Below are 22788 nucleotides of genomic sequence, written 5' to 3'. Positions count from 1 at the left end.
TCAAACTTATGGGAACAAAGACATTCAGTATTCAGTGAGCAAGGATCGTTAGGTAGACTTACGGCTCGGCAGAAATAATCCTGGAGTTCGAGGAAGCGAGCTGAGGTTCTGTTGTTGAGGTCGTCGGTGAAGTTTAGTGGTTGTCCGTCCTGGGTTTCATATGCCAAAACGAACGTAACGGAAGCAACCACCTCTACCACAACTGTTACACGAGGGAATCGAGAGGAAAGGTTATTTGACATATGCAATCTGAAAGTATACTCGATATAACGTTATGACCAAACACGATGGATCAGCGGTAGAGCACCCGCCTCATGAGCCCAAGGTAGTGGGTTCAATCCCCGGCCGAGTCATACCGAAGACTAAAAAAGCAAAACATTTCCACTCTTTTTGTATTTAAAGTGGAAAAGGCCGAACAAAACAGAAATATGTAATGTTAACGGAGCCCGCTATCAAAGCAGTTATATATATATATAAATATATACATTATATTATCCTGATTATATATTTCTATTTTACAATAATGTGAGAAGTCACTCTCTATTACGAATTACTTTTGTTACCAACGCAAAGGTAAAAAAAAGTAATAATAATCATACATATCTTTAACCACCATCAGGTCGAATTGAATCAAAGATGTTCACATAAAGCAATCGGGATATATAATGTTTAGAATAGTTGACGCAGATAAAAAAAATGAGAACTCAGATTATATCATCATTCTTTTCAATCATCAAAGAAGGGTGACGATGTTATCAGTGTGAAGATATTTAAAACTCTGGAAACCTTAACAGTGTGTCTTTTCACAGTGTGTTCACATGGTCGACTCGGTTTGTTTGTTTCTTTTTTTATTTCCATATAGGAAGAATAAAATATATACATGATCAAATTTAACAAATCGTCAAAAACTGGAGATTGCCCAATTAACCGTATTAACAAAATATCAATCAATGTTCTTAGTTATGTTATTCACACTGTTGAAATTGCTCAAATTCAATGTTGTTAAGTTGATTTTACATCCTGTTTTACATTGGGAACACGATGTCACCCGGTGAGACATTGTGTTCTTTTTAGTGCGGTTTTATTTTTTATTTATTTATTTTTTTTTTTTTTTGGGGGGGGGGTCAAATTATGTATTATGAAAAGAAAGATGATTATTTACCAGGCGTCGTTGGAGTTGTAGTTGGAGCGGGCGTCGTTGTCGGTATCGTAACATTTGCTGTTAAGAGAGCAGAAATGAAGAGGCAGAAGGGGAGAGGGGGAGAGAAAAAGAATAAGAGAGAGGATGAAAAAAGGAATATAGTAGAGAGGATGAGAAGAGAAGGAGAAGAGAGCGAAGAAGAAGACGAACAAGATGGAGAAGCAGAAGACGGAGAATGAGTAGGAGGCAAAAGGAAGAGAAGAAGACGAAAATAAAGAAGAGAAGATGCAAAATAAATAGACGAAGAAGAATAAATAACCGAAGAAGAAAGAGAAAAAAGGGGAAGAAGACAGTTGATGTGAGAGTAAATGAGAGAAAGAGATAGATTTAACACGTTACTATTTGTTATAGCATTTGTTGTAAGCGTACATAATCATACCCACTACATGTTTTGTTTCATTTTAGATAATTGACAATTACGCCATGATCACAAGAAGCAAAATAAACAAAAATTTAAAAAGGAAAAAAAAATTGTGACAATGTCGCCTATATGCATTTTTTTTGCTGATATAAGAGTTGATCAGTAGTAAAAGTCGAATTGATTTCGAAAATCTTCCTCTGGCCTACGATTTCTTACTGGAAAAGTTTTAAGAATAATAATTCAAAATCAGGAAAATTTATGATATTCAAAGTTTCTGTGGTTATGATCGGATGTGATTGTGTGTGGTAATGGTGCTTTTGGTGAGGTGTATGTCCAATCCAAGAGTTTCTTCCAAATTAAGGATAGCGAAAATAGATAGATAGTTATTGTGTAGCGCATAACATATTTAGTCATGTCATTTTTTTTATGATAACATAATTATAACGATGTTGTTCTCATAAATGTCCTTTGTAATGATAAATAATTGAAGAAATTACAATCACTGCTAAAGGCAAATAAAAAAATTAAAAAACTGTTAACATAATTTGTATATTCACTATGAGGCCCCGTAAAGTATCACGTGAAGGCTTAATTTAAATTCCAAAATGTGTTATTGCTGAATTTGTATATAATGTAATTGTCATTCAGGATGTCATTGGTAATTCATATCCTCAAATCTCTGCACTCTAAAATAAAACTTTAAAACTTTACCCAATATTGGGTAAAAAGGGAACAAGCATGTGGATTCCATGCGCGACCATGGGCTTTCGAAAAGCACCCTAAACAAGTATTCTCCATATTCTGAAAATGCACCCCTTAAAAAGTATTGGCGTGTGAAACCCTACCCTTAACAAGTATTAGAAACAAAACGATACTCTTAGCAAGAATTCCATAAATTGAACCCCTAAACAAGTACAGCGATATTTTAATTGTTATATCACGGACGTTGGTCGTGAGTTTTATCTTTACCTACATCATGTACACCATTGGGTACGGCCCCACCTCCCACAAGTACGGCCCCACCTCCCACACCTCGCGCAAATCGTACTCTAAACACGTCGTGTTGAATGTTGGGGCAAAAAGTACATCCTTTATAAAACATTCAAGTATTTATTATTTTATAAACCCTCACAAATCTGACCCTAAACACGTAGCTTTCCTAGCGATATAGATACCTTTTATTCATTATTTTAGTGTTTTAGACAACCTTATTACGTTACGTACGTAACGTGCCCTGTATTGAAAAAGTCATCCTTTTTACGTGTTTTTGGTCGCGCATGGTATCCACTCGTCAATGAAAGTGCGCCCCCCCCCCCCCCCCCCCGGGAATATGGGTATTTTCATTGGTTCAAGTTGCGTTTGATTTTTAGAGTTTGGTTTGATTGCAACTCTTTCTGCAACCGGCCCCTGAACTTGTCTGCTACACAGAACACTTACTACTTAAAGATCCCACGGTGAATATGGTGCCATTGACCACAATAGTATCAGGAGCTGTTGTGTTTTCCAGTGCGGTAATATTTTCCACCTCTGCCTCGGTAATCGTTCCCGACGGCGCCGTCAGCTCGGCTGAGAGGTCCGCTACCACACTGCCTGGAGAGAAGCTGTTCACCACACAGTTGAAGGTGAGGAGGGAATTCAAAGAGCTGGACAATCTCGAGCGGTAGAGGGCTTCAACCTGCATTTAAGAGAGAGAAAAAGGAGTTACGAAAAAAACAGAACAGTGCAAGATGACACCAGCGCATTGTGAAATATGTTCTTGTATTTTCAAGTGAGTGGGAATGTTTTCAGTTGTTTCTCTGGAGGTTAACACGAAGTCAGGCATTATACAAACTCTTCTGAAGAGCTCATTTGTCAAAAGGGGTTAGGTCTATTGTTCATGAATTTTATTGTTTTCTGTCTCAAAACCTCTAAATTTTTAGTCGCTTTGATGGAAACAAAGACAATTTGAAATTTACATGAAAACGTGAATAAAAGTGGCGAAGAAAAATCATTTTTTTAATCAAAATAGATTGGATTCATTTCAGTTTACTTGCAAAAGGGGTTCAATTCAATTCAATTCAATTTATTTCACATTTGCATAAAAAGACAATACATACAATTAAAGTGATAAAAGGCATATAATACATGAGATCACACAAAATACAGAGAATACAAATGTGTGGAATTTAACAAAGGCCAAAGGCCTATCAAAGGCAAATCCCAAACGGTTGCAAGCAGGAAAAAAGTTTTATAGATAAAAAAAAAAAAAAAAAAAAAAACTAACCAAACACAAAAGGAAACGACAAAACGGCTTAAGGAACAATTCATGAGTTTACATGAGGTCCACAATGATCATTTTTAAAAGAATTTATAGAAAAAAAATGAAGACAGGTAGATTTCTTTTATACCCAATTTTATGTTCACATGATAGGGTAGTACATCATGACAATTTAGTTTCTCATAAGAATATTGCAGTAAGTGAGAATAAAAAACATGTTTTTTCTCAGAATGGTCCAAAGTGGACCTAAGCCCTTTTGCAACTAAACTCTTCATATAAACAATATATATCCTACATACATTAAATCCTGCATGCTGATTGATGTAAATATCATCTTGTGACTAAAAATATTCTCACTATTTTGCCATGATGTTGAAAATGGAACGCCTACTTATACGCGTTTTGCGCGCTGAGTGCGTGGCTTCAGGAAATGTAGGATAGTCAGTGCAGCGGGTTATCTATTTGGTTCAGAAAAAAAAGGATGAACTACGAGTACAATAACTAAATTATCACGATATATTGCTTATTAAAGAAGAATATAACAAGAAAATATATCAGGCCTTTATTTCGAAAGTATAGAGGGGATTATTCATCCTCGGTTGGACTGGCAAAATTACTATTTGCCACTCTGGAAAAATAGAAATTCCAGTCCAACCTCGGATGAATAATTTCCCGCTACACTTACTCAAAGCCTGGTATATTTGTATTGTATATACATGTATATATATAACACTTATTTGTTGTACTACAGTCACACTAGAAAGCATACCGATTAAAAAATTACGTTATTGCGAATGGCATATTAATAGTGGATTTTGAGTTGTTTTATGAGGTATGAACACTCTCACAAAATTAAACCCATTATTGGGTAGAATGGGAATATTCCTATTGCTTGGATTAAAAAAAATTGTAAATTTTACGCGATGTTGCGTTGAAATTTACCCTTTAAATATGCATTCTGCCCAATATGGAGTAAACAAATAATACCCTGCAAACATGCATGTTTCCTTTTTTACCAAATATTAGGTAAAATTTTACTGTGTTTTAGAGTTAATGAACATTGATATGGGCGCATACTCGTGCACTTGATTATACTATCTTTGTCATGTTTGTTATAACAATGCATGAGTCAAACTAATAAACACAGTATGACACCAAGACCGACTGATGCTACGTCACTCCAACTAATCTAACAGCCTTGGTCGGACTCTGGGGTAGGTTAGGGAAAGGGAGTGTAAAATGCATTATCAAATGCCCTTCAAATGAAAAAAGAAAGAAAACTACCTGGAAATCTTTAAGGGGCAATTGGTGAACTGAAACTTTCGTTTCAAGTTTCAGAGATAACAAATTAATGGAAATAAGTAGTTTGTCCTCACTCAAGGGCTCCTCTTTTGTAGTTCTTTATATTGACGAGCATTTGGCATCACAGTTTACTCCGTTCTTGAATTTTCTGTACGTCGCTGAGTGGACATTTCCTTTGGCGGTTATACCTCAGTCACATTACCCCACCGGCTGCCGTACGGCCAGTCCAAAACAGCCGTTTTAACAATTTTGTGTACCTGCTTCATAAAACATGTTATAGACAGTTTGAATTAAAAAAAACATAAAACGGCTGTTTTCGACTCGTCGTACGGCCGCTGTAATGAAAATGTGACTGAGGTATAAGGCTTGGGCATAATCATACAGTCACACGGGCAAAATTGGCCCAAAACTGATCAAAGTCACATGACCTTTTAAATGGCATATCATGGTTCGGTTTGGGTGTCGATTTTCTTGGTCTGACTGTGTCGTATTTTAAAGTCTTACCCCTTCACAGAAGAATTTCTCGAGGTCCAAGAAGCGAGCCGAAGACGAATTATTGAGGTCGTCTGTAAAGTTTAATGGCTGGCCGTTTCGCGTTTCAAACGCTACCACGAAGGTGACAGTAGCGACGATTTCGACCACAACTGCGAAAGTGAAAAAAATACAAGAAAGATTACTTTTACTTTTGTCTATTACTAATGCGGAATTTTGGATGTGCCACGTTTGGCTTTCTACCCCCATGAGTTAAATAGGTACCCGGTGGGATGTGCACACCAATGTGGTTAGATCTGCACCGGTGTATTGGAAAACATTGTTGTTTGGCTAGATTGTGCATATGCTTCTGGTTGCGTGTGGAACAGCGGTTCGTCCGATGACCGAATAATAATAATGACAGGAGAAACCCGCTTGCCCGGGGCAAGTGAAAATGACGTGCGGGCAAGCATTCCTCAAAGTCAATTGCCCGATCGGGCAAGTGGTTGTTTTGGAAATAAGATAATAAAATATCAGTGATAATCACAACTATCCCTCATATAATGTCAAACCAGTCAAGAAACAGTGGAAACTGATGTAAACTCAGCGCCAATACAGGTAATTTATCGCCAGGTACCTCGTTCGAAGAACCGTGCCATCTCCTGTTACGTTCTATGTGCGCATGCGTTACTATCTTGGGCAAATTGCCGATGCAACCCCCCCCCCCCTCAAAATAAAAATAAAGAAACGGGCAAAAGTTGCTAAAATTTCACATTTTTAATCTTTAGATACATAAAATGGCCATCTATTTTCCATATTACCTTGAAATTGTTTTGATTTGGTTGGAACAACCGAAAAATGAAAAATATTCAGCTCTTCCTTGTCTCTGATTTTGATGATGTTACACCCGGTAAATGTTTGTTTTATTATTGTTGTCCCACATGTAGACTTTCATGGTGTTGACCAAGTGAAAAATTATCATAAACGAGCAAACGATCAACGATCGTTTTCAGTTAATGTTGCAACACCATGAAAGTCTACATGTGGGACCACATTAAAAAAAAATGACCGAATGTAACATCATAAAGCGATGAAGAAAAGACAGGAGAGAGGTGATAATTGTAAATTTTAGTTTCCAACTAAATCAAAACAATTTCAAGGAAATACGGAAAATAAATTGCAATTTCATGGATTTAAAGATGCAAAATGTGAAATTTAGCCACTCCATTTTTGGTGAAAGCTTTTTTGTAACATCATAAAACGATCTCACCAGAGTCAAGAAAAGCTGAATATTCTTAATTTTCTTAAAAGTTTCCAAATAAATCAAAACAATTTCAAGGAAATGTGACAAACAGATGACCATTCATGGATTTAAAGATGAAAAATATAAAATTGTAGCAACTTTTGGTGAAGGTTTTTTTTACCTTAAACGCCCATTTATAGCGTAAAATAAAATAAACTTCTCAATGTGTGTTCCTTATGTACATGATTCTCAATTATTTTAATTTTGTACTGACCTTCAAAATAATAGTACCATCATAAAAAATAATGAAAGAAAATAATAAAACAAACTGGGCAAGCAGTCTTTTCTATTGGGCAAGGAAACATTTTCATCACTTGCCCTGTCGGGCAAGTGATGAAAACAAAATTTGTAGAGGCCTAAATTTAATGATGATAAAAAATACCTGTAAAGTGCTAAAAAATGCAAGCGTTAACTAAAGCGCTCCGAAGTTAATGTAACAGCGATATCTACCACAAACCGCAAAGATTCGTTTTTTTATTCCTACTCCCATGACTGCGGAGGGGTAATGATGTCCGGAATAATTCCACAGCTTTAACAGTGGAAAGACATAAACATATATATATATATGGTTGTATGTATGGACTTGGAAACTCTGTTGGAACTAGTACAATGCATTACCTCTTTGCCTCTTTTATCTGATATATATATATATATATCTTTATTTATTTATATATGTATGCGTGTGTGTGTCAGAGGGGGAGGGTGAGTGTGTGTGCAAGAGGGAGAGAGTGAGTGTGTGTGTATGGATATACAGAATCGTACAACGACTGAGTGAGGGTCATGATTGGATATGCATGATTAGATATGCGAATGTAGATGGCTACGTTAACATTGAAATTAAACAAGGTTTTGATTTCCCATTATAAAAGCTTGTGAAAGGCGTATCTATTTGACTGCAGATTAAGATTCTTAATATTGAAAATCATCATTGCTGTAACTGTTGGAGAATGTTATTAGTATTATTAATATGATTATTATTATCATCATTATTGTCATCATTATTATCACCATCCACACCATCATAATCATTATCATCATCACCATAATCATTTACGGACCCTGATGAGGTACTCCTGACTCTCGCCTTGCTATTAGATGGTCATGTGCTCAAATCCCAGCCCAGCATAGCGTCCTCGGGCAAGGCGTCGACCACACTCTACCACTATTCAGGTATTGATAAGTACATCAAAGGCACTCTTTAATTGATTATGCAGCGAAACTGTTTCCCATGGCACTATTATAAGCAACATGTTCTCTGCTAGTTCTAAAATGTTGAATATTTCATGCAATGTTGGGGGGTCAGCTTTTTCAATCACCCTAACAGTAATGTACTTCAAATGGTTGAGATTTTTTTTCAGAATCAGTTCATCCATCGAGAGCTACGACAACGTTGGGTACAGACAGATAATTCGAAGCTTTAATAAAATGAGGTATTTTAAAAATAATGATTCAATGTGTTATTTTTTAGCTACTAGCTGGCTTAGGCCGTTTAAGTTGCACATAAGTTTCGGGTAAATTTGTATGGGCAGGTGTGAGGGCCACAATTAAACGACCGATTTAGTGGAGCGTAAGCTAGCTAGTCAATAGCTGGCCAATTTTTTCCTAGTCCTTCAAAGAACAATCTACCAAGAAATTACACAAGTAGTAAACATTCAAATTGTGCAATTTTCCCAAATTTTCCGTAACAAGTCCGCGGATAAATCATGTCAATCAAATCCCCAATTTTACAAACCCAATTGCATTGCGCACGGCTCTAGGAAGACAGCAGTGGGACGCCCGACCATTCGCATGCATGCATGGGGCGTCGCTAGGGAGGGCGAATGTCTACATACGCTTGTTAAAGAAGTGGGAAAATAACAAAGAATAAAATGATGAAATAGAAAAAGGAAGGAAAGAAAAAATAAAGACTATCAGGAATTCAGATATGAATTTGCCTCACTCTATATATTCCCTCTTTTTCAATTTAAACAAAATGGCATCCCATTTTTGTCTTTTTGCCCCCCTCAACCTATCAAAAAATCCTGACGTTTCCCTTTGCATACACACGTACAATTTGAAATGGAGAATGCAAAATTAAAATGAAGAAATTCGAAGGTTATGACTTTTGGGGGGATTTAAGAAAAAAAACATTGTTCTGTCTTCTTGAATTCATACAAATAATCTATAAAAGTAAAAGAAAAAAAAATTGTAACTCTTGAATGGATAATTTAATCTTAATCTGATTCAATATTACAGTGTCTCACCTTTTATTTAAATTTAACAGCTGGCTAGCTTACATTTAACTTACACTGACGTCTGATTTTGGCCCTTACAGCTGCCCATAGAAATTACCCGAAAGTAACGCGCAACTTACCCTTTCTTTAAAAACGAGCCAATTAGCTTTAAAAAATAACATATCGGATTTGCAGTTAGAATACAGATCTCAGGATGGGAATGGCTTGATATATGGGTATCATGATGCCCACAAATATAACCGTGGAGCGTCCTTAATCTGGATAACTTTTTCTGAACCTCATTAAATTTGGGAGACCACTAAACGTAAGAAAAAACGCATATCCTTACCAGAACTTGAGGTGGTTGCTGTCATTGACGAAGTAGCGGATACTGTCGTTGTAGTTGCTGAAAAGCTAGGAGTCATTGAGGAGGTGATAGTTGTTGGTGTAGTACTAGGCGTAATTGGTGATGTAGCAGTTATGGCTGTAGAAGTAGGTGTTATTGACGAAGGTGCCGTTGTTCTTGTACTGCTCGTGGGAATTGAAGTAGAAGGTGTTTCTGTTGTGGTCGGAGTCATGGACGACGCAGTAATACTTTCAGTTGATGTTGGGGACATGAAAGATATAGAAGTTGTTCCTGTAGTGCTCTGCGTCATCGAGGAAGTTGCAGTTGTTGCTGTAATACCCATCGTCACTGACGATGTAGCAAATGTAGTTGTAGTGCTCGATGTCATTAAGGAAGCTGCAGTTGTTGCTGTAGTACTAGGAATCATTGGTGAGGTCACAGCTGTAGAACTGGGCGTCATTAAGGAAGGCGTAGTTGTTGTTGTTGTTACAGTACTTAGCGTCATAGAGGATGTTGTTGTTGTCACTGTAGTGCTAAGGTTAATTGATGATGTTGCAGTGGCTGCTGTAGCACTAGGGGTAATTGAGGAACTAACAGTTGTTGCTATAGTGCTCGGGGCCATTGAGGATGTTACAGTTGTTGTTGTTATGGTTGTACCCGGAGTTATTGAGGAAGTAGCAGTTGTTGTAGTGCTCGGGATCACTGTTAAAGTAGTACTTGGGGTTATTGAGGATGTAACACTGGTTGCATTAATACTAGGAGTCATTGAGGAAGTTGCAGTTGTTGATGCAGTGCTCGGGTTCATTGAAACTGTTGCTGCTGTAGTACTAGGAGTCATTGAAAATGAAGCAGCCGTAGCTGTAGTACTAGAAGTAAATGAGGGAGTAGCAGTTGTTGCTGCAGTGATCGGGGTCATTGAAGATGTAGCACTGGTTGCTGCAATACTAGGGGTTATTGAGGAAGTTGCAGTTGTTGCTGTAGTGCTTTGTGTCATAGGAGAAGTGGGAAATGTTGCTGTAGTACTTGGATTCATTGACAGAGTTGCAGTTGTTGTTATAGTACTCTGTGTCATTGAAGATGTAGCAGTTGACATAGACGTTGGAGCCATTGATGATGAAGCAGTTGATGTAGTACTCGGGATCATTGCGGAAGTTGAAGTTGTAGCTGTAGTACTAGGAACCATTGAAGAAATCACAGTTGTTGCTGTAGTACTAGCGGTCATTGCGAAAGTTGCAAATGTTGTTGTAGTACTAGGGGTTATTCCGGAAGTTGCACTTGTAGTTGTAGTACTTGGGGTCGTTGCGGAAAATGCACTTGTAGCTGTAGTACTAGGAGCCACTGAAGTAGCAACAGTTGATACTGTAGATAGAGTGCCTGGCGTCATTGAGGAAGTTTCACTTAATGCTGTACTTGTAGGTACCATGGAAGACGTTGCCGTGGCTGTTTGCTGTATTGCTGTAAAAAGAGGAGAATGAAAAGATATGTAAAAAAAATTAAAAAAATCGTACCACAAAAACAAGAGAACTTTCAAAAGCTTTTTTTTAGGTTGATAATTAATAAGCTCTGGGGTTTTATTGTTAGTGCCGTATTGCACGTGGTATTTGATTTGTATTTCTTTTTCTCCATGGAAAAGATAAGTAGTTACGTAGTTAGTATTAACATGATTATTTATCATGACAATTATCATATTTGTTTTGGTTGTTGTTCTTCAGTGCTGTTGTCGTCATTATCATCGTCGCCATCGTCGTCATTACCATTATCAATATCACAGCTAATACCATAGCAATGAGAAATGGTAACCCATTGCAGTGTGAAGATGCTATTTATTATGACAATGTTAGTGCTCGGAATATAAATATCAATTTTTCGTTGATATCAGCAATTGATATCCTATCGCTTTGAATAGGCCTATAATAATTATTGATATTGTTATCATTTTGTTATATTCAAGAACTCACGAGATCATCGGAAAAGCTCTTACTTTTTTATGTTCTATGACTTATTTCAATAGCGGCATTAGCTTGCGTAAGCTGTCTATTAAATTTAAAGACGGGTGGCATATTAAAAAAAATTAGGCAATGGGTTGGGAGTCTATTTTATTGTATATACCTAACATGTATATATTACACTACCAATTTTTGCGGCATAATGTTCAAGAACGAGTTCAATCCATAAAAACGTCATATTGTCAATTCAAAATAATAAATTTTCGGTTACGGAGAAACATCAAATATACATTCCGAAAATGCATTTAATGGCTGTTCCTTTTGCTCAAATATGTGAAATATTTTTGTAGAGCAACAGCTCAAAACTGTTAAGTGATACAAAACTTTCAAAAGATATTTCACACTTAAATTGGATAACTTTTTATGATACCATTTTTCAGTTTAAAAACAAAACATATTGATTCTTACTAGAACTTGTGGTGGTCGCTGTCAATGATGATGTTGCGGACGCGGCCATTATGGTTGTTGTAGTAGAGCTAGAAATAATCGAAGAAGTAGCAGCTGTTGATGTAGTGCTCGGGGTTATTGAGGAAGTTACCGTTAAAGCGGTAGTACTAAGGGTAATTGAGGAGGTAGCGGTTGGTGTAGTAATACGTGTCACTGAGGAGATAGCAGCTGTTGCTATAGTAGTAGGTGTCACTGTTGCTGTAGTACTCGGGGTCAATGCTAAAGTTCCAGTTGTTATAGAACTGCTCGGGTTCGTTGGGGAAGTTGCGGTTGGTGTACTTGTTGAAGGGTTCGGGGTCATTGAAGATGTAGCAGTGGTTGTTGTAGTGCTAGCTGTCATTGATGAAAACGCAATCGCTGATGCAGTACTCATTGCCATAGAGGAAGTTGTAGTTGTTGTACTAGGTGACATTAAAGTTGTGAATATTGTAGTACTAGTAGTGATTGAAGAAGCAACGGTTGTTGCTGTTGTGATCGGGGTCATTGAGGAAGTAACAGCTGCTACTGTAGTACTAGACGTCACCGAGGAGGTAGCCGCTGTTGACGTAGTACTAGGTGTCACTGTTGCAGTTGTTACTGAGGTACTGGCGGCAATTGATGAACTAGTCATTGTTGCTGTACTAGGATTCATTGAGGAAGTAGCAAATATTGTAGTTGTTGTAGCGCTCGGGGTCGTTGAACTGCTAGCTGCCATTGATGGAGATGCAATCGTTGACGCAGTACTCATGGCCATAGAGGAAGTTGCAGGTGTACTTGTTGTGCTAGGTGACATTGAAACTGTTGATATTGTAGGACTAGGAGTCATTGAAGAAGCAAATCCGGTAGCTGTTGTTGTCGGGGTCATCGCAGAAGTAGCAGTTGTTTCAGTAGTACTAGACGTCACTGAGGAGGTAGCTGCTGTTGACGTAGTACTAGGTGTCACTGTTGCAGTTGTTGCTGAGGTACTTGCGGTAATTGATGTACCAGTCATTGTTGTAGTACTAGGAGTCATTGAGGAAGTAGCAGTTGTTGTAGGGTTTGGGGTCATTGAAGGTGTAGCAGTGGTCACTGTAGTGCTAGGGGCCAATGAGAAAGATGCAATCGTTGATGTAGTACTCGTGGCCATAGAGGAAGTTGCAGGTGTAGTTGTTGTGGTAGGTGACATTAAAGTTGTTGATATTGTAGGACTAGTAGTCATTGAAGAATCAATTGTTGTTGCTGTAGTGCTCGGGGTCATTGAGGAAGTAGCAGCTTCTACTGTAGTACTTTGGGTCATTGAAATTGTTGATATTGAAGTAATAGGAGTCATTGAAGAAGCAACTGTGCTTGTTGTGCCTGGGGCCATCGAAGAAGTTGCGGTTGTTCCTGTAGTACTAAAAGTCACCGAAGAGGTAGCCGCTGTTGATGTAGTACCAGGTGTCACTGCTGCAGTTGCCGCTGAGGTAATGGCGGTAATTGATGTACCAGTCATTGCTGTAGTACTAGGAGTCATTGAGAAAGTAGTAGTTGTTGTAGGGTTCGGGGTCATCGAAGATGTAACAGAGGTTGCTGTAGTGCTAGGTGCCAATAATGAAGATGCAATCGTTGATGCCGTAGTCATGGCCATAGAGGAAGTTGTAGGTGTAGCTGTTGTGCTAGATGACAATAAATTTGTTGATATTGTAGGACTAGGAGTCGTTGAAGAAGCAACTGTTGTTGCTGTTGTGCTAGGGATTATTGAGGAAATAACAGCTGCTTCTGTAATACTTTGGGTTATTGAAATTGTTGATATTGTAGTAATAGGAGTCATTGAAGAAGCAACTGTGCTTGTTGTGCCTGGGGCCATCGAAGAAGTTGCGGTTGTTCCTGTAGTACTAAAAGTCACTGAAGAGGTAGCCGCTGTTGATGTAGTACCAGGTGTCACTGCTGCAGTTGTCGCTGAGGTAATGGCGGTAATTGATGTACCAGTCATTGCTGTAGTACTATGTGTCATCAAGGAAGTATCAGTTGTAGCTAGAGTACTAGGAGTCATGGAAGCTGTTGATATTGTAGTAAAAGGAGTCATTAAAGAAGCAAGAGTGGTTACTGTTGTGCTCGGGGTTATTGAGGAAGCAACATTTGTTACTGTAGTGATTGGGGTCATTGAAGAAGTTGCAGGTGTAACTGTAGTACCTGGAGTCGTTGAAGATGTAGCAATTGTTGCTGTTATACTAGGGGTTATTAAGGACGTTGCAGTTGTTGCTACAGTGCTCGAGGTCATTGAGGAAGTTGCAGTTGTAGGTGTAGTACTAGTAGGCATTGTTGTTATTGTAGTACTATGAGTCATAGAAAAATTAGTTGTGCTTGTTGTAGTGCTCGGGTTTATTGAGGAAGTTGCAGTTGTTGCTGTACTCGCAAGTGTCGTGGAAGATGTTGCAGTGGTCGTTCCAAGTATTGCTGTAAAAAGGATAGAATGAGAGGATATTACAATAGAAAATAAAAATTAAATTGCAAAAAAACTTGTCACAAAATCAAACCCGTAATGCAGTGGATTCACAATACGGTGCGCCATCTATCGGGCGGAGGAAGAATGCCCCGATTTTTTTTATTTAGCACAGAATATGCGGCAAATTCCGTTCCCATCTCCTGGACCCTGAAAACCGCATATGCAAGTCGGCCAAGGCACGTTGGCCAGAGAATGATATACACTGTATGCACTACTACTAGAGCGCGCAACAGATGCCGCCTTTTTTCGTAAGAGGCATTGACAATTTCGGCCAGTCCATTGCACCCCCTAAGTGGCGCACAGTGTTGTGAATCTACCGAATTAAATTTGCAAACCTATTTTCTTATTTTGATAATTTAATAAGCGTTGGGTTTTTGCTGTTAGTGCCCTCTTGCACGCGGCATTTCATATATATTTTTTGAAGGGGAAAATGCTGTATATTTGGTTAGTGTTATAATAATTATTCATCATGACATTATCATATCTGTTTGGTTCCTGTTCAGTGGGTCTTGCTTTATTGGGTTGTATGACTAATTTTCACAGCGGCATTTATGTGTCCATATTCGCTATCAAATTAAAATAGTTGAATATTTTATTGAAAACAGGGGATGGACTGGGAGTCTGTTGACTTTTTAATACCTGACATGTAGTCAAAAAAACAAAAAGAAAAATGTTGCGACAAGAAAAGTTAAATCATATGGAATATTGCACACGCTCAATTTGACTAAAACTTTTTTTAACATCAATGAAAAATTCCAAACATGCGTTTCATAGCCGTCCATCGTTTTAAAATGTGTGAAATATTGTTGTGGAAGAGCTCAAATTTGTTAAATGATATTAGAATAGATGCTTCCAACTTAAACTGGATAGCTATTTAAGAACCACATTTTTTTTTTTTGGGGGGGGGGGGAATAACTCAAAATGTAAGAACAAAAACATGGTGATTCATACCAGAACTTGTGGAGGTCGCTATCACTGAAGACGTAGCGGATGCGGCCGTTGTAAGCGTTATTAAAGCTATAGCAGTTGCTGTAGTGCTCGGGACCATTGATGAAGTCGCCGTAGTAGCTGTAGTGCTGGGCGACATGGAGATCGTTGCAGTTGTTGTTGTAGTACTAGGATTCATCGAGAAAAATGTTCCTGAAGTACCAATTGCCACTGAAGATAAAGCAGTTGCTGTAGTACTAGCCGTCACTGAAGATGTAACAGTTATTGGTGTAGTACGCGACGTCCTTGAAGATGTAGCTGTTACTGTAGTGCTTGTGGTAATTAAAGAAGTTGTTGTTAATGCTGTAGTAGAAGGATTCATTGAAGATGTTGCCGCTGTTGCTGTAGTACTCATCGTCATTGAAGATATAGCAGTTGCTGCAAAACTAGGGGTCAATGAAGATGTCGCGGTTGCTGATATACTAGGGGTCATTGAAGATGAAGCAGTTACCGTAGTGCTCGGAGTCATTGAGAACATTGCAGTTGTAGCTGTAGTGCTGGGAGCTGAATTTGATGTTGTTGCTGAAGTACCCATTGTCGTTGAAGAGGTAGCAGTTGATGTAATAGTAGGCGTCATTGAAGATGTAGCCGTTGCAAATGTGCTCGGGGTCATTGAGGAAATTACAGTTGTAGCTGTTGTGCTGAGTGACATTGACGACATTGCAGTTGTTACTGAAGCACTAGGATTCATTGAAGAAGTAGCAGTTGTTACAGAACTGCCCGAGTTCATTGGGGAAGCTGCTGTTGTTGCTGAAGTACCCATTGTCATTGAAGAGGTTTCAGGTGATGTAGCACTTAGCGTCATTGAAGATGTAGCAGTTGCTGGAGTAGTGGGACTCATAGAGGAAATGGGAGGTGTAGCTGTAGTACTCGGAGTCATTGATGAAGTAGCAATTGTCGATGTAGTGCTGGGGGTCATTGAGGAAATTACAGTTGTAGCTGCAGTGCTGGGCGCCATTGGCGAAGTTGCAGTTGTTGCAGTAGTACTAGGGTTAAATGAGGAAGTAGCAGTTGTTGCAGAAGTGCTTTGGATCATCGAAGAAAATGTTGTTGCCGAAGTAGCCATAGTCATTGAAGAGGTAGCGGTTGATGTAGTACTAGGATTCAATAAAGATGTAGCCGTTGTTGTAATACCGATCGTCATTGAAGATGTAGCAATTGCTGGTGTACTAGGCGTCATTGAAGATGTAGCAATTGCTGTAGTACTAGGCGTCATTGAAGATGTAGAAGTTGTTGCAGAGGTGATTAGGGTTATCGAAGAAATTGATGTTGTTGCTGAAGTTGATGTAATAGTAGGCGTCATTGAAGATGTAGCCGTTGCAGTGGTGCTCGGGGTCATTGAGGAAATCACAGTTGTAGCTGTAGTGCTGGGTGACATTGACGACATTGCAGTTGTTACTGAAGCACTAGGATTCGTTGGAGAAGAAGCAGTTGTTGCAGAAGTTCTTTGGATCATCGAAGAAGATGATGTTGTTGCTGAAGTACCCATTGTCATTGAAGATGTATCAGTTGCGGTAGTACTAGGCATCATTGAAGATGTAGCCGTTGCTGAAGTTGTCGCGGCCATTAATGATGTCGCCGTAGTACCTGCAGTGCTGGGCGCCAATGAAATCGTTGTAGTTGTTGCCGTAGTAATAGGATTTATTGAGGAAATTACAGTTGTAGCTGTAATGCTGGGAGACATTGACGACATTGCAGTTGTTACTGAAGCACTAGGACTCGTTGGAGAAGTAGCAGTTGTTACAGAACTGCCCGGGTTCATTGAGGAAGCCGCTGTTGTTGCTGTAGTAGAAGGACCCATTGAAGATGATGGAGTTATTGTTGTTGTACTACCGATTGTCATTGAAGAAGTAGCAGTTGCTGTAGTACTAGGCGTAATTGAAGATGAAACAATCGATGTAGTACTCGGATCCGTTGAAGATGTAGCAGTTGTTGTAGAGGTACTTAGGGCCATCGAGGAGGTTGCTGTTGTTGCTGAAGTATCCATTGTCATTGAAGATAAAACCATTGTTGTTGTAGTGCTGGGCGCCATTGACGACGTTGCGGTTGTTAATGTGGTACTAGGATTTACTGAGGAAGTAGCAGTTGTTGCAGAAGTGCTTAGGGTTATCGAAGAAGTTGATGTTGTTGCTGTAGTACCCATTGTCATTGAAGAGGTAGCAGTTGATGTAGTAGTAGGCGTCATTGAAAATGTAGCTGTTGCAGGAGTGCTCGGGGTCAATGAGGAAATTACAGTTGTAGCTGTAGTGCTGGGTGACATTGACGACATTGCCGTTGTAACTGAAGCACTAGGATTCATCGAAGAAGTAGCAGTTGATACAAAACTGCTCGGGTTCACTGAGGAAGCTGCTGTTGTTGCTGTAGTAGAAGGATTCATTGAAAATGATGGAGTTATTGTTGTTGTAATACTCATCGTCATTAAAGATGTAGCAATTGATGTAGTACTATGATTCATTGAGGAAGTAGCAGTTTCAGAAGTGCTAAGGGTCATCGGAGAAGTCGCTGTTGTCATTAGAGAGATAGCAGTTGCGGTAGAACCAGGCGCCATTGAAGATGTAGAAGTTGCTGTAGTAGTGGAACTCATTGAGGAAATGGGAGTTGTACGTGTAGTACTCGGAGTCATTGACGAAGTAGCAGTTGTCGCTGTAGTGCTTTGGGTCATTGAAGACGTAGCAGCGTTTGCTGTAATACTAGGGGTCATTAAGGACGTTGCAGTTGCTGTTATAATGTTCGAGGTGATTAAGGAAGTTGTAGTTGTAGCTGTAGTACTAATAGTCATTGTTGTTGTTGATATTGCAGTACTAGGAGTCATGGAAGAAGTGACTGTGTTTGCTATAGTGGTTGGGTTCATTGAGGCAGTTGCAGTTGTAGCTGTAAAAGCAGGAGTCATTGAGGAAGTTGCAGTTCCTGCTGCATTGGTCATTGTCATTGTAGAAGTTGCAGTTAATTCTGTACTCGTAAGAGCCATGGCAGATGGTGCAGTGGTTGTTTCCAGAATTACTGTAAAAAGGGGTGAATGAGAATATATACAAAAATAAAATAAAGAAAAATAAAATGTACTACAAAATTAAATCCGCGATTCAGTGGATTCACAATACGGTGCGCATTCTATCGGCTGCAGCGGACAGGTCAATTTATAAATTTCGGATCGACAGGCAGCGCATAGTGCCAGTGTACTGTAATGTGACAGTGATGCTTAAAAACTGGTGACTATAAGGCGAAAGCGGATGGAAAAAATCACCGATATTTCTCTAAATTTAGCCAAGACTTATGCGGCAAATTCCTCTCCAATCTCCTGGACCCTGGTAAGCAGCATATGCAAGCCAGCGAAGCATATAAATTGCATGCATGTACTAATAGGAGTGCACGCAAGGGATGCCTACTTTTTCCCAATAGGCATCGCAAATTTCGGCCTGTCTGCTGCAACTGATAAGTGGCGCACAGTATTTTGAATCTGCAGAATTAGTAGTGCAAATCATATTTCTTATTTTGATAATTGAATAAGCGTTGGGTTATTGATTTTAGTACTCTCTTGCTCGCGGTATTAGCAGATATATATATTTTAATGGCGAAAATCGTGTTATTTATTTTATGTCACATATTTAGTAACTATTAAATATTTATTCATCATGACAATTATCATATTTATTTGGTTCTTGGTCACTGCCTCTTGCTTCATTTGGGTTGTATGACTAGTTTCAACAGCGGCATTTACGTGCACATGCTCTCTGTCAGATTGAAAGCGTTGAATATTTTGTTTAAAAAAGAGGGGATCAAATGTGAGTCTATTATCTTGGTGCCTAACGTGTATTACACTATGGAATCTAGCATGGCTTTTGAGAGACCTCGAAAACTAAATGATAAATGATTATTCTTACCAGTACTTGTGGAGGTCGCTATCTCTGAAGACGTAGCGGATACGGCCGTTGTACTTGGTGAAGTACTTGGCATCATTGAAGAGGACGCAGTTGCTGAGGTGCTCGGAATCATTGAGGAAATTACAGTTGTAGCTGCAGTGCTGGGTGACATTGACGACATTGCAGTTGTTGCTGAAGCACTAGGATTCATTGAGGAAGTAGCATTTGTTGCAATACTGCTCGGGTTCAATAAGGAAGCTGCTGTTATTGCTGTAGTAGAAGGATTCATCAAAAAAGTTGATGTTGTTGCTGAAGTACCCATTGTCAATGAAGAGGAAGCAGTTGATGTACTAGGCGTCATTGAAGATGCAGTCGTTGCCGTAGTGCTCGGGGCAATTGACGTTGCCGTAGTAGCTGAAGTGCTTGGCGCCAATGATGACGTTGCAGTTGTTGCAGTGGTACTAGGACTTACTGAGGAAGTAGCAGTTTTTGCAGAAGTGCTTAGGGTCATCGAAGAAGTTGCTGCTATTGTTGAAGTACCCATTATCATTGGAGAGGTAGCAGTTGCCATAGTGCTCGAGACCATTGATGAAGTCGCCGTTGTTCCTGCAGTGCTGGGCGCAATTGAAAACGTTGCAGTTGTTGATGTAGTACTAGGATTCATTGAGGAACTAGCAGTTGTTATAAAAATGCTTTGAGTCATCGAAAAAGTTGATGTTGTTGCTGAAGTACCAATCATCATTGAAAATGAAGGAGTTGCTGTAGTGCTCGGGGCCATTGATGAAGTAGCGGTAGTACCTGAAATGCTTGGCGCCATCGAGGATGTTGCAGTAGTACTAGGATTTATTGAAGATGTAGCAGTCATCGTTGTATTGCTGGGTGCCAAGGATGACGTTGCAAGTGTTGCTGTAGTACTAGGATTCATTGAGAAAGTAGCAGTTGTTGGAGACGTGCTTAGGGTCATCGGAGAAGTTGATGTTGTTGCTGAGGTACCCATTGTCATTGAAGAGGTAGCAGTTGCGGTAGTACTAGGCATCATTGAGGACGAAGCCGTTGCCATAGTGCTCGGGACCATTGATGAAGTCGCCGTTGTTTCTGCAGTGCTGGGCGCGATTGAGGATGAAGCCGTTGCCATAGTGCTCGGGACCATTGATGAAGTCGCCGTTGTTCCTGCAGTGCTGGGCGCGATTGAGGACGTTGCAGTTGTTGATGTAGTACTAGGCTTTATTGAGGAAGTAGCAGTTGTTATAGAAGTGCTTTGAGCCATCGAAAAAGTTGATGTTGTTGCTGAAGTACCGATCATCATTGAAGATGTAGCAGTTGCTGTAGTGCTCGGGGCCATTGATGAAGCAGCAGTAGTACTTGAAGTGTTTGGCGCCATCAACGATGTTGCAGTAGTACTAGGATTCATTGAGGAAGTAGCAGTTCCTGCAAAAGTGCTCGGGTTCATTGAAGATGTTGTAGTTGTTGCTGTAGTGCTGGGATTCATTGAGGAAGTAGCAGTTGTTGCAGAGGTGCTTAGGGTCATCGAAGAAGTTGCTGTTGTTGCTGAAGTATCCATCATCATTGAAGATGTGGCAGCTGCTGTAGTGCTCGGCGTCATTGAGGATGTAGCGGTTGCTGTAGTACTAGGAATCATTGAAGATGTAGCAAATATTGCTGTAGTGCTAGGATTCGTTGAAGATGTTAAAGTTATTGCTGTAGTGCTGGGATTCAGTGAGGAAGTAGCAGTTGTTGCAGAGGTGCTTAGGGTCATCGAAGAAGTTGCTGTTGTTGCTGAAGTATCCATCATCATTGAAGATGTAGCAACTGCTGTAGTGGTCGGCGCCACTGATGAAGTCGCCGCAGTACCTGCAGTGCTGGGCACCATTGACGATGTTGCAGTTGTTGCTGTAGTACTAGGATTCATTGAGGAAGTAGCAGTTGCTGCAGAAGTGCTTTGGGTCATCGAAGAAGTTGCTGTTGTTGCTAAAGTACCCATCATCATTGAAGATGTAGCAGCTGCTGTAGTGCTCGGGGCCACTGATACAGTCGCCGTAGTACCCGCAGTGCTTGGCGCCATTGAGGAAGTTGCAGTTGTTGCAGAAGTACTAGGATTCAATGAGGAAGTGGCACTTGTTGCAGAAGTGCTTGGGGTCAGCGAAGAAGTTGCTATTGTTGCAGAAGTACTCATTACCATTGAAGAGGTAGAAGTTGATGTAGTAGTAGGCGTCATTGAAAATGTAGCTGTTGCAGTAGTGCTCGGAGTCATTGAGGAAATTACAGTTGTAGCTGTAGTGCTGGGTGACATTGACGACATTGCAGTTGTTACTGAAGCACTAGGATTCATTGAAGAAGTAGCAGTTAATGTAGTACTAGGATTCATTGAGGAAGTAGCAGTTGCAGAAGTGCTTAGGGTCATCGGAGAAGTTGCTGTTGTTGCTGAAGTACCCATTGTCATTAGAGAGGTAGCAGTTGCGGTAGAACCAGGCGCCATTGAAGATGTAGAAGTTGCTGTAGTAGTGGTAATCATTGAGGAAATGGGATTTGTAGCTGTAGTACTCGGAGTCATTGACGAAGTAGCAGTTATCGCTGTAATGCTTTGGGTCATTGAAGATGTAGCAGTGTTTGCTGTCATACTAGGGGTCATTAAGGACGTTGCAGTTGTTGTTATAATGTTCGAGGTGATTAAGGAAGTTGTAGTTGTAGCTGAAGTACTAATAGTCATTGTCGTTGTTGATATTGCAGTACTAGGAGTCATGGAAGAAGTGACTGTGTTTCCTGTAGTGCTCGGGTTCATTGAGGCAGTTGCAGTTGTAGCTGTAAAAGCAGGAGTCATTGAGGAAGTTGCAGTTCCTGCTGCATTAGTCAATGTCATTTGAGAAGTTGCAGTTAATGCTGTACTCGTAAGTGTCATGGCAGGTGTTGCAGTGGTTGTTCCCAGAATTACTGTAAAACGGAGAGAATGAGAGGATATAGAAAAATGAAATATAGAAAAAAAAAGTACCACAAAATTTAATCCGTAATTCAGTGGATTCATAATACGGTGTGCATTCTATCGGCTGCAGCGGACAGGTCAATTTCTAAATTTGGGATCGACAGGCAGCGCATAGTGCCAGTGTACTGTAATGTGACAGTGATGCTTAAAAACTGGTAACTATAAAACGAAAGCGGAGGAAAAAAAATCACTAAAAATTGTCTAAATTTAGCCAAGAAATATGCGGCAAATTCCTCTCAAAACTCCTGGACCCTGGTAAGCAGCATATGCAAGCCAGCGAAGCACATGAATTGCTTTCTTTTTCTAATTGTAGTACACGTAAGGGATGTCTACTTTTTCCTAAGAGGCATTCCAAATTTCGGCCTGTCCACTGCAACTGATAAGTGGTCGCACAGTATTTTGAATCTGCAGAATTAAATGGGCAAATCTAATTTCTTTTTTTTAATAATTGATAAGCGTTGGCTTGTTGGTGTTAGTACTCTCTTGCACGCCGTATTTGTACATATTTCAATGGGGTAAATCGGTGTTATTTATTTCATGTCACATATTTAGTAATTATTGCAATATTTATTCATCATGTCAATTATCATATTTGTTTGGTTCTTGGTCACTGACTC

The 22788-nt window shown here is 39.6% G+C and overlaps 1 protein-coding gene across 1 annotated transcript in view; it reads right to left on the bottom strand.

Moving 5' to 3' along the window:
* Positions 1 to 22788, bottom strand: part of LOC129267787 (pneumococcal serine-rich repeat protein-like) — a 35937-nt gene that overhangs the window by 8516 nt on the left and 4633 nt on the right. Inside the window, exons 2-9 of the mRNA XM_054905412.2 lie at positions 19216 to 22122; positions 15302 to 18337; positions 11869 to 14301; positions 9458 to 10909; positions 5626 to 5765; positions 3000 to 3237; positions 1163 to 1219; positions 63 to 202 (exon numbers count right to left, since the gene is read on the bottom strand). Coding sequence (XP_054761387.2) covers positions 63 to 202; positions 1163 to 1219; positions 3000 to 3237; positions 5626 to 5765; positions 9458 to 10909; positions 11869 to 14301; positions 15302 to 18337; positions 19216 to 22122 — 10403 coding nt within the window. The remainder of the gene's footprint in view (positions 1 to 62; positions 203 to 1162; positions 1220 to 2999; positions 3238 to 5625; positions 5766 to 9457; positions 10910 to 11868; positions 14302 to 15301; positions 18338 to 19215; positions 22123 to 22788) is intronic.

Source organism: Lytechinus pictus, chromosome 9 (genome assembly GCF_037042905.1).
Source record: "Lytechinus pictus isolate F3 Inbred chromosome 9, Lp3.0, whole genome shotgun sequence".
NCBI classification, from domain to species: domain Eukaryota; kingdom Metazoa; phylum Echinodermata; class Echinoidea; order Temnopleuroida; family Toxopneustidae; genus Lytechinus; species Lytechinus pictus.
Note: the sequence above shows the minus strand (reverse complement) of the source record. Positions and strands in the feature narration are given on the sequence as shown.